Source organism: Anser brachyrhynchus (assembly GCF_964034855.1).
Source record: "Anser brachyrhynchus genome assembly, chromosome: 2".
NCBI classification, from domain to species: domain Eukaryota; kingdom Metazoa; phylum Chordata; class Aves; order Anseriformes; family Anatidae; genus Anser; species Anser brachyrhynchus.
Genome location: NC_137695.1, coordinates 71,595,036 through 71,611,177, shown reverse-complemented (window position 1 = coordinate 71,611,177; position 16,142 = coordinate 71,595,036). Strand labels below are relative to the sequence as shown.

Here is a 16,142-nt window from a genome sequence, read left to right as displayed (position 1 = left end):
CCTTTGATCTCAGAAGCAGCTGGCGGCACAGCTGCTCCCCATTACTTTTGCAGCTCTCAGGAACCCTTTGGATTTTCCTCATCCTCCCTTGCAGCCAGGCACAAAGGGTGAGCACACCAGCAGCAGCCATCTTTCATTCTCATGCGAAACTTGAGCTGCTGCCTCGCCTCATGTACCCTGACCAATTCTTCCTTGAATTACTGCCCAACTGGCTCAGCCCCAGCTCTTCCCCTGTAAGCAGTCCCCCAAGCATATGAGCAGTGCCTTTCCTCTTCCTTTCAGCAGGTCTCATCCATGCTTGGTAGTTTGCTGGGGAAGACAGGCTGCCCTCTGCACAGCACTTCGTCTGTGCTACAGACTGTAGGGAACAGGGTGCTGCCTCCTGTCCCCCATCTCCAGAAAACTTTCCCTCAATTCACAGTGGGTGGCAGATGGAAAAATGCCAGTTCCACCCAGTGGAGTCTCTCTTCTTTGGAGCTACAAAGCCCAGCAGGTGCAGGACCAATTACCTACTGAGAAGCAGACACACCACAGAACCTTCCCAGTGAAACAAGGATCTGGTTAACGATGTGTGATCTCACAGAGTAGACAACTGCAGTGTCTGTGCACAGCAGGGTTTTTTCAGTGATACTCCACCAGCTGAAAGGAAACAGAAAAGCTAGAAACCAACTCAGCATCCCAAGTAAGCTTTAGGATTCAGAGAGAGTATTTTAATTCCTTCCCTAGCTGGAAAAGTCATTTGAAATGACCATAGTAGATGACTATGGATTGCATGAAGCAGCATTAACAAATGATTCTCTGCCTGCACCACCAAGCTTTGAGAAATGCTTTTATGCCTATGTAGATAGGCCACAAGATACGCTGGCCAATCTGAGATTTCCCAGGATATCTGTAAAAGATTAACCTTAGTACTCACATGCTGATGAAAGCTGACAGAGCTGGAAGACTGAGCTTGCCTTCTGGAATCATCTCAGTGAGGCTGCCACAGCTCACCTACCAGTGCTTCCGCAGCAGCTGCCTAATCAGCTATACCAAGGTGCTCTGTAACCAGGTGCCTCTTAGAAAAATCACTTCACCTGGTCCTACTGCTGTCATTTTAGAGCCAAGGCCAAAAGCTGCTGCACTCCTGTTGGCAGCATTAGAAAGCACATGAGTAAGACTTCATGCCTTTCTCTTAGTTACGAAGGGTAACTAGCCCACTGATACAAGACTCTCGGTTCTGGAAGGCAGTCTTTTGTGAGAGGGAAAGTGTGTGTGGTGTATGTATAAAAAGTTAGTTTTCTTAGAATCTGCCAAAAAATGAGAACATTCACTGGAACAGCTGCAAATGGTTTCCATCATCCAACTTTTCACAAAGTTTTTAGATTTTTATAGAACTTTTGCTGCAGGTGTTACTTCCAGGAAAGTCCAAACTCTTAAAAGACCTTCTAATCAAGAGGAAAAAGGAAGACACTTCTGCTTACTAGTCTCTTTGTGAGAGTTGAAATACAGCACAATCCCTGAACAGAGGCTTTCAAAAATAAACTTTAGCCAACAACTGATACTATCTGCACCCATGCATAGCAATGAAACAGTAACATTTGAGCCAGACATGTTAAATATTTACTAGTCAAATGTAAAGCCAAGAATTTCCCCAGATTCATCCTCCATTCATTGTGATCATGTGGGTGAGTCTCTGTCTGAACATGTGACAAAGTGTTACTTTTGCTCTACGTAAGCCATTACAAACATCTCATGGAAGGTTAATTTTGAAAAACAATGAGAAAAGTGTTATAGTTAAAAGTAAACAGTAAAGTTGTTACAGTCATGTGTTTGCAAAATGTGCAACAAAAATTGAGCAAAAGAGTCTATGGTTGGTGGAGGTGTATGACTTATCACCCAGTAAATCATCCAGGATGATTCTCCTCACTGAAGAGAAGCAATAAATAAATAAAATGAAAGCCCAACAACTTTCTCCAAGGGCTTTCTGCACCACTCATCCTGACAGGTCTTTACTTTTTCCTCTACGGCTATGCCCTAACTTCCACTATCAACCTCCCACAGCATGAAGTGAGCAAATTCCATTCTAGACCTGTATTGGAAATGCTCACTCCATAAAACAAACAGATCCACAAAAAAAAAAAACACATCCAAACTTTCATGGACTTCAACAGGAGTTCAACTGGATTCTTCAGAGCTATGCTCTTAGCTTTACCACTTATTATAACAAAAGCAGTTTCACATCAGCTGCATTGTTCAAGTGTCCATAGTGTTCTTCCCAGAAATGTGTTCCTGCGATAATATGATAGTGAAGCCTTAGCTCCTCTGTAGGCTGCCCTGTAAGCAAGAATCACAAGCTACTTTTAAAAGTAGAGATTTGTTGGGGTTTGGGGTTGCGAGTGCGTGTGGGGAGGTCAATAATAAAAGCAGCGAGAAGTCTTCTGCATCACTATTGACACTGCTCCTCACTTCTTTTCCCTCTTCCAACTTGTGGAGAACACTTCTCCCTCCTTTTTTTTTTTGGCCTGCATGTAGGCTGAATTATCTTAAACATGAATTCGAAGTTTTTAGAGATCTTTAATGTATAGAAAGAAAACATTAAATCCCCAAATGAGCTTTTCTCCCAAATATATAACAATCTTCAAATCCCAAAATGACACCTGGATAAGAGGAAATCACCTACAGTCCAAGTCTGAGAACTTACAACTTATCATTTTCTTAAAGCTAGACCTGTGAAGCCTTTCAGAAAACACTGTATGACAGTGAAGAAACAAATATCCTTTCCTTCCACTGTAGGTCATGCTTTAAGGGCTATAAATAACAGATTAACACACAAAACTTCTTAAAACCTAACTTATCTAATTATTTTTATAAAAACTATCTTCATAGGTTTCTATACAGTACCATCGGATTATTAGAAGGCTTTTTCTGCAGACAGAGCTTTACGGAGGACAATCGTCATTAGTTCCTACAGCCATCTGAAGCCAGTAGTCCAGATTTCTAAAAACAACAAAGTTGTACAAGTTCTCTCCTCCTTTGTGAAAACCATGTTCATTTTCTCTCCAGGAAACAGGGCTGTCTGCGAAGCCATGCACAGTTAAGGTCAGCCAGTGTGCCAGTTTTGGTTCAGTGAAATAGGAGCTGCAAGGAAGAAAACAAGATTATCAATAATTATAATGGAATGGACAGCATGGTCAAGTATACAATATGAAGTAAAAAATCAAAGATGCAGGCACTTTAGTGAACATTTGTCATTATCAATTGTCAAAAAAAACCTGCTTTACAGAATAATAAGTAAGTTCAAAAAGAAAATATTACATAGGGAGCAAGAAGCTTCCAGAATTCACTTTCTGTAGTGCTAATACAGGCAGGCATCACACTGATCCATGATACACTAGCATCATGTAGTTTGGTATTTAACTAGAACCACACCTACCCTGTTCATCAATATTCAGTGCCCTACGTTACTACACTTGATTAAAAAAACCAAACTCATTATAAGGTACTTTACTGTAATGCCATAACAACCTTGAAGTAACTTGAAATACTCTTTTCAGTATCATAAAGGGATTTCAATCTTATTTTCCATCAGTAGTTAAAAATGCTAAATCAGACATATTTGAGGGCACCTGACGTTCATAAGCAGAGAAAATTTGAAAAATGTAGGAGCTCAGTGGAGTCACTGTTTAGAAATTAAGATAAAAAGCACAGTCTTTAGTAGGATACAGCGCAACCATTCTCAAATTTGTATGTATCAAAAATAATCCAAAATTATTTACTGCTTTTTTATACTGGCATTAAGCTTCCTGCCCATTTCCTAATTCAAGTCTTCATTTTGCACATTTTGTTATTTACTTCCAGTAGTGCTACTGAAAATAAGTATTTGAAACTGATTTCAAAAATTAAAAAGTTTTAGAGTACACATTTTTTGATGTACTGCTGTGAACCCTTACCACAGCTGCTCCAACAATTGAATTATCTTATCAGGAATTATAAAGCCTGTAATTGTGCACAAAAAAGCTTGGTCCACTGTTGTGTTTGGCTGAGGACAGCAATAGGTTGATAAGAAGCTAGAAGATTTGTTGTCTCTGAAAAAAAACAAACACAAAACAACTGAAATAAGCACACTTACAAATTCCCACAGAAGGACTTAGTACCAAAAAATTGTACCCACAAGTAGTACCTATGTATGTCATCTAAATTAACACCCAAGCAACTCACGGCCAAGCAACACCCAAGATTCATGGGTACCTCCAAAATCACAAAAATTACTCTAGAAGTATAACCACTTAAGTGTATAACAGCCATCCCACTTCAGAAATGTGCCTTTCTTAATTCTTACTTAACTCTTCCTTAAAATAAATTGTGGTTTTCCTTACGTAACATGTATTTAAAGATGAAACAAATTCAAGTACTTACAAGTTAACTTGATTCAGGACAGCACCTAGCCATTCAAACAGTTCTTCTGTACTGCAGGACTCTTCTGGTTTTCCTTCTAATTCATTACTTTGCAACGCTGGACACTGCAAGTCTCTTAATGTGCTGAATGTTATTTTTGGCTTCAGGGCCCGTATTTGGTTTTTGGGAAAGTATGACATCAATGTTGATCCCTCTGCACCTTAACAACACAACACCACAAGGAGCCCTTACAAAACTACCAAACAAAAGGAGCACAGAATTCATGAAACATTTGTACATGTGTATAAGAAAAGGCAACGTGCAGTGTTAAACTGAAACTAAAACTGCTTACATGCTGTTATCTTTTGCAAAAGCCATTTTTGGCTTCCATATCTTCTTGGAAATGAGAATTAGTGCAAGATCCAGCACCTCAGTACAGCTCAGTTAAATTACTATTTAACTAGCAAATGAAGAAATAGATCTGTTGATAGAAAATCTGAGCAAAATTAACTGACCGCGTAATGAAATTAACTAAGTAGAAAGAGAAATTCAGAGTATTCCTGAAAAAGAAAGCATGAAAGGAAAGCTACTTGCATGTTATCTGCTCCCCAAGACCTGCAAATACATTCACACCATAAATATACCCACACCTATGTATCTGAGGCCAGGGAACATTTTGCCTTACAAGTGTCCATACATTCCCTCCCTGCTCACGTGCAGGTATCTGCTGCCATGTAAGCGTGATACATGCATTACACCATTAAGTCACTCCCAGGTCAGCATCTCTAGAAATTTCTCAGGCATTTCAGCATGAGAGGGAGAATACATATGGTAAATGTACGTGAAGATAATGCATCTCAAAACCATTTAACTGGAACTTGGCTCAAATGAACTCAAGCAGCATTTCTTCCAAAAGCACAGAGCATCTGGAGGGATACCAGTGTGTAAGAAAGCATCCCAGAGGCAGCACGGCATCTAGAAGCAAGAGCAGCTCTGATGGGGTGAATTCCAGAAGTTCTCAAGAATACCTTGCAAAAAGCTATAGTATTGTATAAATTCTCCTGGAACATCCCTTTACAACTACAAAAAATGTCCCTTTTCAATGATCTGAACGGCACTCATTCTTCTACCCAGCATGTCAAGGTACGTAAATCTTCCAGTTTTCTCAGCTGAGGACAAGACCACATAAGAATCATTCCCAGAGGCTTTAATTGATCAGTAAAAACAAGGTATCTGATGTTCTAGGTGTGATGGGAAATCTAATCTATGGGCCGTAAGATTTAGAGAAAAATTCTTGATTTACAACAAATTGAGAATTCATCTTCAGATGTGGTGTATTTGGAAGGTAAACTCATCCCAGAGAAATATCAGAATTAACCATCGAGATAAGAAGCTCTCCCACCTACCTGGCTGAGGTGTCTGCCATCCCGGAACACAGTTTCCCCTGAGTACTGAAAAAGTGGGCAGTTGACTACAGTTTAAGAACTGATTTATCACTGATATGAAGAGAAATTCTAGGACTGTCTGAGAGAAAAGGACTTTGAAGGGGGAAGGGTAAAGAAATCAAAATGTATGGCAAATCTCACTTTACTAGGATCAGAGAATTAAAAAAAAAAAAGTGAGAAGTTTTCAAATGCAGTAAGACTGTAACAGTTAGATGTGTACCTTGATGAATGTTATGGGAAAGGATCTGTTTCTTCAGCTCTAGTAATTGATCCAAAATAGCTGAAGTTCTAAAAACTTCACACAAACTTGGAAATTAGCATCTTGCAAATCAAGAGATATTAACCAATCTCCTTCTTGAAGCAGTAAGATAACTAGTGTGAAATCAATTCTCCTGAATTTAAAGTTCCAGATAATATTCAGTTTTCAAAATGTGACATTGCGTTCTCTAGTAAACAAGAAATAGTACCTTACTCACAAGAAGTCTGAAGTCCAGAATAGCATTTAAATACCACTGGAAAGTCACGTATGAACAGAGGAAATCCAAGAACAATGTACAGATAACTAGAGAACAAAATATTCATAGCTCACTTTCAAAAGTTCTGGACTGCTGCAACTCCACTGTTATCTAAACCACCAAGGGCAATCACTTGGAGGAGGAAGGCTAACCTGACCCTTTTTAATCATCATGCAAAAGAAGGCTGTCCAAGTGCAGAAGGGCACTTTGACAAAGACAGGCAGCTGCTGAACTCGTGTTAATTTATATAAATTTTTATGCATTAGAACATTTAATGCATTAGAACAAACAATCCTCATGCAGTCTGTACTTCCTATAAGCATTCGTTAGACTGCTCAAAGGACATATAATATTGCATGAGAACTCTTAGTCAAATAAGAAGTTATACATTTTAAATGTCCGCTCCAAATGGGATCTTCAGTGATAGTCTTAACCTAAGAAAATCTCAAAGGCTACAGCCAAGACTCCAACAGAGCAATTCATCTAGCTACAGCACAGCTTTCTGTGTCAACAACAACCAGGCACATTATCAAAGTTCTCTTGGAGTATAGTGAATTTCAGCCAATAAACATTTAAAATTGTCATAGAAATTACAGCAAAAGAACAGAGAAGAAAAGATTGTTTTGATTGCCATTAAAGACATGAGACACTCCACATTCCCCTTTTCTGTTCCTCTTGGTGCCAGCACCAGGAAATAGAAAAAATGGGTAAGAAAACTGAAAACCCTGCTTTTGGAAAGTGACACAAACGTTCACAGGCCTGCAGCAGTGCTGGCCATAGCAAGAAAAATCAGTTACCAGCAGGAAGGCTGCAGGCACTATACTCATGGAGGACAAAGACCTCAAGAAAATACATCTCTTTTCCCTTTCCAGCAGAATCCACACAGTGCCTCACGTCTATTATTAAAATCTTTGAAGGTTTTATTTTTGTCAGTACTCAGGAAGAGTCTTTCAGATGTTACAAGCTCAAAAATTCCTGCTCAGAAAGACATTCTGATTTAACTCCATATTCACGAAGTGATTAACCTGACTAGTTTTTTGGCCGTAAGAAACTGACAAAAAGGAATGCTATTCTTCCTGAATGCTGCTACAACTGGCAGCAATAAGACATAAAAACCATACTGGCCCTAAAGTCATTTTGCTCTCTGTCCAGGGTCAATAAATATAAACAAGCTGAGCCTGAGGATCTGCTACCTTAGCTGGATTTATGTCACCATTTATGGTAGCAGGAGACTTCACCATGACATCTTCCTGAAGATGACAAAGGCAGAAATTGCAAGCTTTAAACAACTTCTGTATGACAAGCAAGGAAGAATCCTTGTAACACATTTAATACTTAAAAAGGAGGAGGGGAAATGTGAAAGACTATCGAGTGAAACACGGGACAGCACTGAAGGAGCTTGAAAGCAGTTTCCTACATCAGTAACTTTCAGATTTAGTCTTGAAGAGTCAGGCAAGACTAAGAATGTAAAGAGTAGATTGGAAAGGATCTCTCCCTCTTCCTGCTACTGTGGAGACTTTAGTATCACAGTATCACAGATTTCTAGGTTGGAAGAGACCTCAAGATCATCGAGTCCAACCTCCGACCTAGTAACTCTGAGCAGAAACACACTAAAAGCTACACAGCTCTGATAAGTAAAGCTTTTTTTTTTTTTTTGTAGTATGAGCCCCTGCGTTTTTTGTTAATGCTAGAGAAATGCTACATATCCTTAGACACGGCCTGTTCTGAGGTAACACAAGCAAACAGGGGACTTTGGAAAATGACCCTCAGAGGAAGTGCAAGACTTAAATCCTTGAAGTAAAATTAATGTAATCAGAAACCAGTAGATAAATGGACACTGGAAGTATGATGATTTGAGACAGTACAATTTCTTATAACAAACTCTCTCTGCTCCAAGACTCAACAAAGCGTTTGAGAATAAAATGATGAAATAGCAGACTGTGTGTGTATCAGTGTACGTAGCATGTGATGGAAACGGAGACTTTTGAACACGTTCCATAACCACTGCTGAAACTCAAAAGTTCCCCACCTCAAGTACTACACCAAGTATGTAACCTATGCATACTAATAATGGTTACACAGGTCACAGTTTTATAAAGTAGAAGCAAAACTATCAAAGAGGCAAAATCAGGCCAGAAATCCTGGGCAACAGGGAGACAAAGAAATGAAGTAACTAATGTGTGACTCCTATGAATCACTGCTGGGTTCCTGAACTGATCTGCTATGTAAGAAGTTGCACACACACAACCAAACCAAATAGTAACAAAATCACACCCAAACATAATTTAATCTAACTTCGCACTCCACTAAAAATGCATTTGGACAATACTAGAAAAGAACAATAAACCACAAACATTTGGACTTCATGGCAATTACATTTTACTTTTACATTTAATTCTTATTACCTGTATTATACCAAGCCATTAGGAAGTCAAATTCTAAAGGTTTCTTTTCTTTCAAGGCCCAAAGCACCCTCTTATGTTTCTTGCCATCAGGGTGAAAGTTGGAATCGGTCAAGTCAATAGTTATAACTGCAAAAACGTACAAAAGACATTTTTACTCATTTGACTGACTTTAATGATAAAAATGAGTTAACAATTAAATAAACACAAAGAGCATTAAACTATCTTTTCACACGGTACAGCATCTTTATAAAGTATTTGACTATGAAAATATGACTCCCCATTATATAAATAAGTATTCTCCTCCTGCCACCCTTGTTTTGATATAATCTGGAACTGCTTTCTAGTAACTGCAGTGACAGATTCATTTGTAATGGCAGTGACAAAGTCCCAAAACAGTGTCTTTAAAAATATCTTGGTAACTAGGCAAGCTATGAGCACTAAAAAACAAACAAACAAACAAAAAAAAAAACACACCTGAAATTTCTAGCATTAAAAGCCATGTGTACGGCAACGACACAATTACAAATGTTTTTTCTAGATAAACTGGTCCCAGACTAAAGCTTCATTTTTCATACAGAAATTTTATCAGACATTTTACCCGACAAATTGAATGGTAAAATGATGCTCAATTTTCCAAAATTCTTTTTGTAGATACTGAAGTTTCCTCTTCAAAAGTTCATTTATCAGCTATTCACTAGCACAGATTTGAATATGTTTGACATAGCACAGTAGATATTTAAATTATTATTTAAAAATCATACTAAATGTGTTTCCTCTGCATCTGTTGTAAAATTAAAACTTTGAGCACCATAAAGATTACCATTTTGTGTCAGACAGTATAATTCTCCCTTTCAAGCAAGTAAGTCTTGCATGAGTCTCTTCAATGATTTTTTGTGTGTGTGTGTGGAGTGTGCAAGTTGTCAGACCTACCGTAATTAGGTTAGTATTTTCTGTTTTAAATCAGAATGCATAGATACTCCACAAAGTATACAATTCTTGAGTCCTACATCACCCCAATATAAACATTTCATCAAAACCGCAGAAATTAAGTTTTATAGAATACCCACAATATCACACATTTGTTTCCTTACAGCTGCTTTGTTATTTTGAAAAACTCTATTTTTTCTCTTCATGCAACCCTTTCATCTACATCTGGAAAAATACCACCTAGACAACAAACAACTATAAGGAAAGGTAAGTTTTGGACTACTGGTTTAACATCCTAACAAGGTGCTTCACAGACCAATCTGAAATAAGCAGTGTCAATAATAAATTATACTTACTATATCTCATTGCTTTTTTGCCAGAATACTGAGAAGGGCGACCTTGCAGTCCAAGTTCCTCATAAGTATCTTTATCCACTGACAAAATTAGTTTTCCTATAACAAAAAAACTCACAATTTTCATATAAATTATCTTCTATTTAGTTCCCTTGAAAGTCTTCTGAGCACCATGTACTTTATACAATGTTAACTTTGGATCACTAGGTATTACCAATGTACTCCAGACTCCTACGTTTCAGTTAAATTGATCACCAGATTAACCCTTAAAAAGACATTTAAATTCAATTGTTCCTTGTTATCATACAGGTCTTACGAATTAGAATGAGAAAAGTGCAACATTATTCCTGAGATAGGCATAGCTTTTTTTTTTTTTTAAACTGTACTACCTAAATGTTTTCCTCAGTCTTTACTCTACTTGTCCCCTAACATTTGCTGTGTCATTGGTTGAACACTACACTAGGATGTAATTTTGTAAAGATTCGTGCGTGCACTGCTCAGTTGAACACAGAAAAGCTGTACCTCCTGCTCCTGTGGAACTATGCACACGGAGTAACATATGCTTATTAGCGATGAGCACATAAGCTCTGGAACTCTCTGGAACTTCCTGGTTCATAAGCCATATCTGGCAGCTGCCAGTTGATACAGAATTTCACACAACAGATATCACTACCACAGTATTTTGACTCTAATGCATGTAACAGCATAATATAGAATATAAACAAGTACGGTTGTTGCTGAAGATTTCAGATGGCAATATCACCAGAAACTGTAATGCTATCTCTGCATTAATTGTGCATCGCTTATAATAACTATACCATGTACTGTACAAACTCAATCTCTATCAAGTATCTACTTTGCTAGGACTGCGTTAATAACATACATCAAACAATTCCTCCTCTGAAGAATCTGAATTTACTTCTGCTCTGATAGGCACCTATTCTATCATCTTAGGCTAGAGAGCAGACAATCCAATTTGTTTTTCAACTGTGTTTGATATACCATTAAACTGAAACGTGAAGACACATCTCAATCCCACAACAGTTACATTATTTTCTTTGTATGTAAAGTCCCAGTTAAGAAATGTTTTGTCATAAAACTGTGATGGAAATGGAACAGAGATTTTTAACACATTAAACATTTCTCATATAATAAACAAAATGTTTTAAACAGTGTTCCTAAGCAGTGCTAATAACTTTATTTCTTTTTTGGTACAAACTTCGTCTTTAAGACTAGTAGGAAACAAGAATTTGTAAAGCAGTGTATTCACAAAAAGAATCCTCTGTAGCAACTGCTAAGTCAGATGAAGCACTGACAATCTAATGCTATAAATAAGTTATGCTGATTTTTTAAAAATTATTTTACCTAAAGGAAAGTTAACAGCATGAATCAAAAAAGTTAAAATTAAATATTCTATCAATTCAAGCATGCCTCTAATAAAGTAGACTAATATGGTAGGCATATTTTCTAGTTTACATAATTCCAAATGGAAACAAAACAAAACCAACACTGAAGACCATAATCAAAATGTGTATCTTATTAAAAAGAAAACAAAACATACCAGTTGGTATCACAGCTGCAGTATTATCTTGATCAATTTTTGTATTATAGGTAAGTGCGTAGCATGAACCTTTAATAGTAAAGCAGAAAACCATGAGATTATACAGTTTCTGACGAAAGATAACAGGAAGGACATCGAGATAATTAAGCATGCCAAATACATTTGGAGTCATTCTCAACTCTCGCTTTTTATCAGGTACCTTTCCTCCACCATCTCAAGCAAAATCATTTTTTTGTTATTATTTTTTTTTTATAAACTTTAGACTGGCGTTGTTTTAAAGAACCTGTAATAGAGATAACGTCAGCAATATGCCCCAATATGGACACACTTCATCTGCATGTGCAACCAAAGAAACCTTTATTATGAAATATTGAAGTTATTAACTCACATTAAAAAAGGTGGAAGATGCTCACATTATTCAATATATTTTGTGTCAGATACTGCCACGAAATTTGCTTTAAATATTCCTGATTAAGTATCTTGTTTTAAAAGCTCTTCTAAAAATACAGAGTCAGATCCTGTAAAGTCAATATACAAATGTCATACCGCTTCCATAAAACTAGTGGCAGAAAAAACATTAACGAGACTAAAGTAAATGAGACTAAGAAAAAAAGCCCCACGTTTAGCAAGTAATATATTTCTTGCTTTCCTCTTTCTCTGACATGTTATCTTCTCCCCTTTCTTTATTCTTTAAAGCTTTTTTCCTCCCTGGCAATCATCTCAAGAGTACAATATTTATCAGGAGCCAGACAAACGGGCCCCACTAGATGAAAACAGCCCACACTGAGAACGTAAAAACAAGCTGGCTGGGCACAGGCTGCATCTTTTTGATCTTTCTTTGCATCCTCTTTGCTCTTACTACGTAAAGATGAACCACCACAAGTTCATCAGCCAAAAGAAAAATGAAAAGCAGCAAGCCTTGTTTTCATCTTGGAAAACAGGCACAGGCTTTGCCAGCAGTGGAACACTGCTCTGTGGTGAAATATAAAGGAACCAGAAGAAGAGAAGGGAGCCGATTTCTGCAGGAATTTACATTAAAACAAAGCGCAGAAGATGAGAGGTGAGATTATACGTAGAAGCTCTCTTGATAGCTGGCTTGCAGAATTAAGATGGAATAAGGAAAAACAAAGAGGAAGCAATCATAACTGTTTGGGACCCATCAGCTGTAAACAAATATAGACACCACAAAGCAGAAAAAAACAGATAAAGAAATGCACAGAGAATTTTCTTACTACTTTTTTTCCCCTTCATTTAAAACACATACCAGAATAAATAGCAGTAAATAAATTTTAGTGTTTTATGAAAAAAAAATAAACAACATTACTGTATCTGTTATGTTCCAATCACCTCCTTACCTTTCTTCACAAAAGAATCGATGAATTCAGGAGCAACCAATTCATGAACCGATAAATTCTTCACCAGATAGTACTCTCCAATGTCTGCAATAGTACTTTTCAGCACTTCAGGTAGTATACCACATTCAGGGATCAAAATAGATACCTGTTAGGAACATAATTGTAATGTAAATCACATCCTAAACTATGCTTCAGAGGAAAACCAATAAATACAAAAGAAAATCTTTCCTTTTCAGAGAGATCAGTACGTCACACCAAAATGAGATGAAAAAATAATTTCAGGTTACTGTCTTTAAAATGTATGAATTTGCACAAAGTCTCCATGTACAGCAGATACATTTTTTGTTTTTTTTGCACCTTACATGCTGCACAATAGCATTTGACGTGTTATGCAAAAGCATGACTTCACACGGTGTGCTTTAACCAAAGACCTTGTTTCAAGTCATTACAAATTTGGCTTGAAGTTGCACTGGAACATTTCCTTCAGCCTTCACTGCAGGAAACAGTTATATGTAGAAACATAGGCTAAGCATTCGTGCAGTCTCGACAGAAAAGCAAAGCTTGAAGTATAACAAACTAGTTTTTGGAATACACATTCTCTGTTGTAGAATATTTTGGAGGTGAGCAGAGTGAGCAGACCACAAGAACAAAACTCGGAAGACAGGCTTATGATGGGCATGGATGCCGTAAGGCATACATTAGGGCAGGCTTATCATTGGGAGTAGGAAATTAATTTCCAAAAGGGACTGGGGCAGCCAGAGTTTCTTACTGAACTTAATGTTCACTCTTGTACCACTGATTTGCGTTTATTTTAAAACCTTTCTCGTACGTGTTTCACAGACCAAGAGAACTCCTAAATCCACGTGCCCAGGGCAGGCGAGCTCTTTACAGGGACTGGCACCAAACCGATACCAACCCCTTTTTCTTTTCCCCACAGGGGCACAACACGGCCGCCACCCTCCCCCCCCGGCGACCGTCTCCCGGCGACCGCCTCCCCCCGCCCAGCGACCGCCTCGCCCCGCCCAGTGACGGCCGCCGGCCCAACGGCCGCCAACGGCCACGCGCGCGGCGGGAAGCGCCCATTGTCTCGCGACCCCCCCGGGACTCACGCGGCAGTTGTAGGCGTGGTCCCGCACGTGCGCTGCATGGCGCGAGCGCGGGTGTCGCGCGTGCCCCTTCTCGCACACTAGCAGGTGCCGCGGCGCCTGCTGCACGCGCCGCAGTGGCGCCGACATCCTCCGCCGGCCGCCGCGTGCGCCGCCGCCCGGCCCGCCAATGGGGGAGCGGCCCGCCGCTCGCGTCACCCGTCGCCAGGCGGCGGGGGGAAGCGGAGCGATGAGGTCACTTCCGTGCAGAGCCGGGCCGCCGCCCGCCGGGGCGAGGAGGGCAGCGGGCGCTGTGTACATGCGCTGTAGCGGGGCGTGAAGCGTGGCGTGAGGCGTGGCCCTCAGGGCGGCCCTCAGGGCGGGCGGGCGCCATTACGCACAGCCTGCTCCCTACATAGCATCGTAGTCAGAGAGCCGTGAAGTCATTAGGGTTGGGAAGGCCCTCCAAGATCATCTGGTCCAACCATTCCCCTACCACCAATGTCACCACTAAACCATGTCCCTAAGCACCACGTCCAACCTTTCCTTGAACACCCCCAGGGACAGTGACACCATCCCCTCCCTGTGCAACCCGGTCCAATGCTTGACTGCTCTTCCTGAGAAGAAATGTCTCCTCGTTTCCAACCTGAACCTCCCCTGGCTCAACTAAACAATTGTTTAGGTTAGAAAAGACCTCTCGGATCACCATGTCCAACCATTAACCTAGCACTGCCAAGTCTACCACTAAGCCATGTACCTAAGCACCACATCTTTGTGTCTTTTCAATACTTCCAGTGTTGGTAAAATATGTTTTCTGACCTCAAAATGAGGCTTTGCACTGAAAAAGGTGGGTTTCAGCTCCTGAAATTGGACTTCGGGCTCTCAAAATGGAGGCTTGAACCCTGAGTTTTCAGTCCAAATCATTCAAAGTTTTGAGGCTTTGGACCCCGAACAAGGCCACTCAACCCCCTTCCAAGCAGCATGACCTGAACTCAGGGGTCTGAGATTCCAAAGGCAACAGGATTGCCCCAGTTCTGGCATGGTTAATTAAGGTTCTCCTTAGGAGTTGCCGTTGGGACCCTTTTTCTTGATGAAGGTGGGGATGATGCTGGCAAAGCAGCAGTTGTACTGCACGAGCTGCTTGGTATGCCCCATGGTGTACTTACCCATTTTCTTGGTATTTGTTTTGCTGATTCTATATGCTATACAAGGCTTCATTTAATTCTGCTTAACAACACTAAGATCTGATCAGTAGATGTCCATCAAGTCAACAATGCTGATGCTCAGATTTTATACTACTTTGGCAACTACTTTCTAAAATTAATATTCAGAGATCACAGGCTTACCCCAGGAAGATCTTGACCTGCTATTTCTAGATTTGATGTCTGACATTAGTGCTCAAGGAAACATGACTTTGAGTACTGCACTCATGTAGGTGGCTGGATGCCTAGAGGACAAGTTTGCTTCAGTTGTTAAGGTATAGATTATGGTAAGGTCATTTGTTCAACAGCCACCTAGTTGCACAGACATGAACCATCAAACTCCTATAATTTTACTAGTTCACCAGCTACACATCTTGGTGGTTTGATACAGTAACTCAAGCACTCTTATTCTTTGTGTCCAGGCTCTGTTTCTGGTGGAAACTGCACTTTCCTGGTGTTCTGTTTCTGGTTAAGTCTCTGTGATATAGCTGATTAGTAACTCTGCTGTGAGAAGGCTGGTTTTTGCAAGGTCCGTGTTACAGAACTGCACTTGGCTGATGGCAGGAGTGATGCTCCTGAAGTTACCAGTTCGGTGCTTTTGGCTTGTGAGACTCACACCCACTTGTTTGCGGGTACGTGCTTTCCAGGTGCTTGCACACGAAAGTAACCTCAAGACATTGCTCCTCTGAACTCATTGACTTGTGTCCTCTGGCTTTTGAGACTCAGGTATACATCAGGTCACTGTCTGATTAGCATTGGTTGAGGAGTTCTGAATTCTACACTTACATCGTGTGTATAAATTGGTTTATTAGGAACCAAGAATGGCTGTGTAATCCCAGTAGTCTTCTAATTTAAAGCGTTCAAAAATTAATGGGAAAAGCACTACTTGATGGATGTCAGTTATTACCATACCCGCA

At 39.7% G+C, this 16,142-nt stretch overlaps 1 protein-coding gene across 1 annotated transcript; it reads right to left on the bottom strand.

Moving 5' to 3' along the window:
- Positions 1-2,536: 2,536 nt before the first annotated feature.
- RPP40 (ribonuclease P/MRP subunit p40) lies at positions 2,537-14,359 on the bottom strand. Its single transcript, XM_080581826.1, has 8 exons — positions 14,048-14,359; positions 12,939-13,083; positions 11,584-11,652; positions 10,026-10,121; positions 8,743-8,868; positions 4,399-4,597; positions 3,933-4,067; positions 2,537-3,120 (listed from the first exon to the last, which is right to left on the bottom strand). Exons 1-8 carry the CDS (start codon positions 14,342-14,344, stop codon positions 2,922-2,924), a joined length of 1,266 nt encoding a protein of 421 aa, XP_080437952.1. The 5' UTR covers positions 14,345-14,359; the 3' UTR covers positions 2,537-2,921.
- Between the last annotated feature and the right edge of the window lie 1,783 nt (positions 14,360-16,142).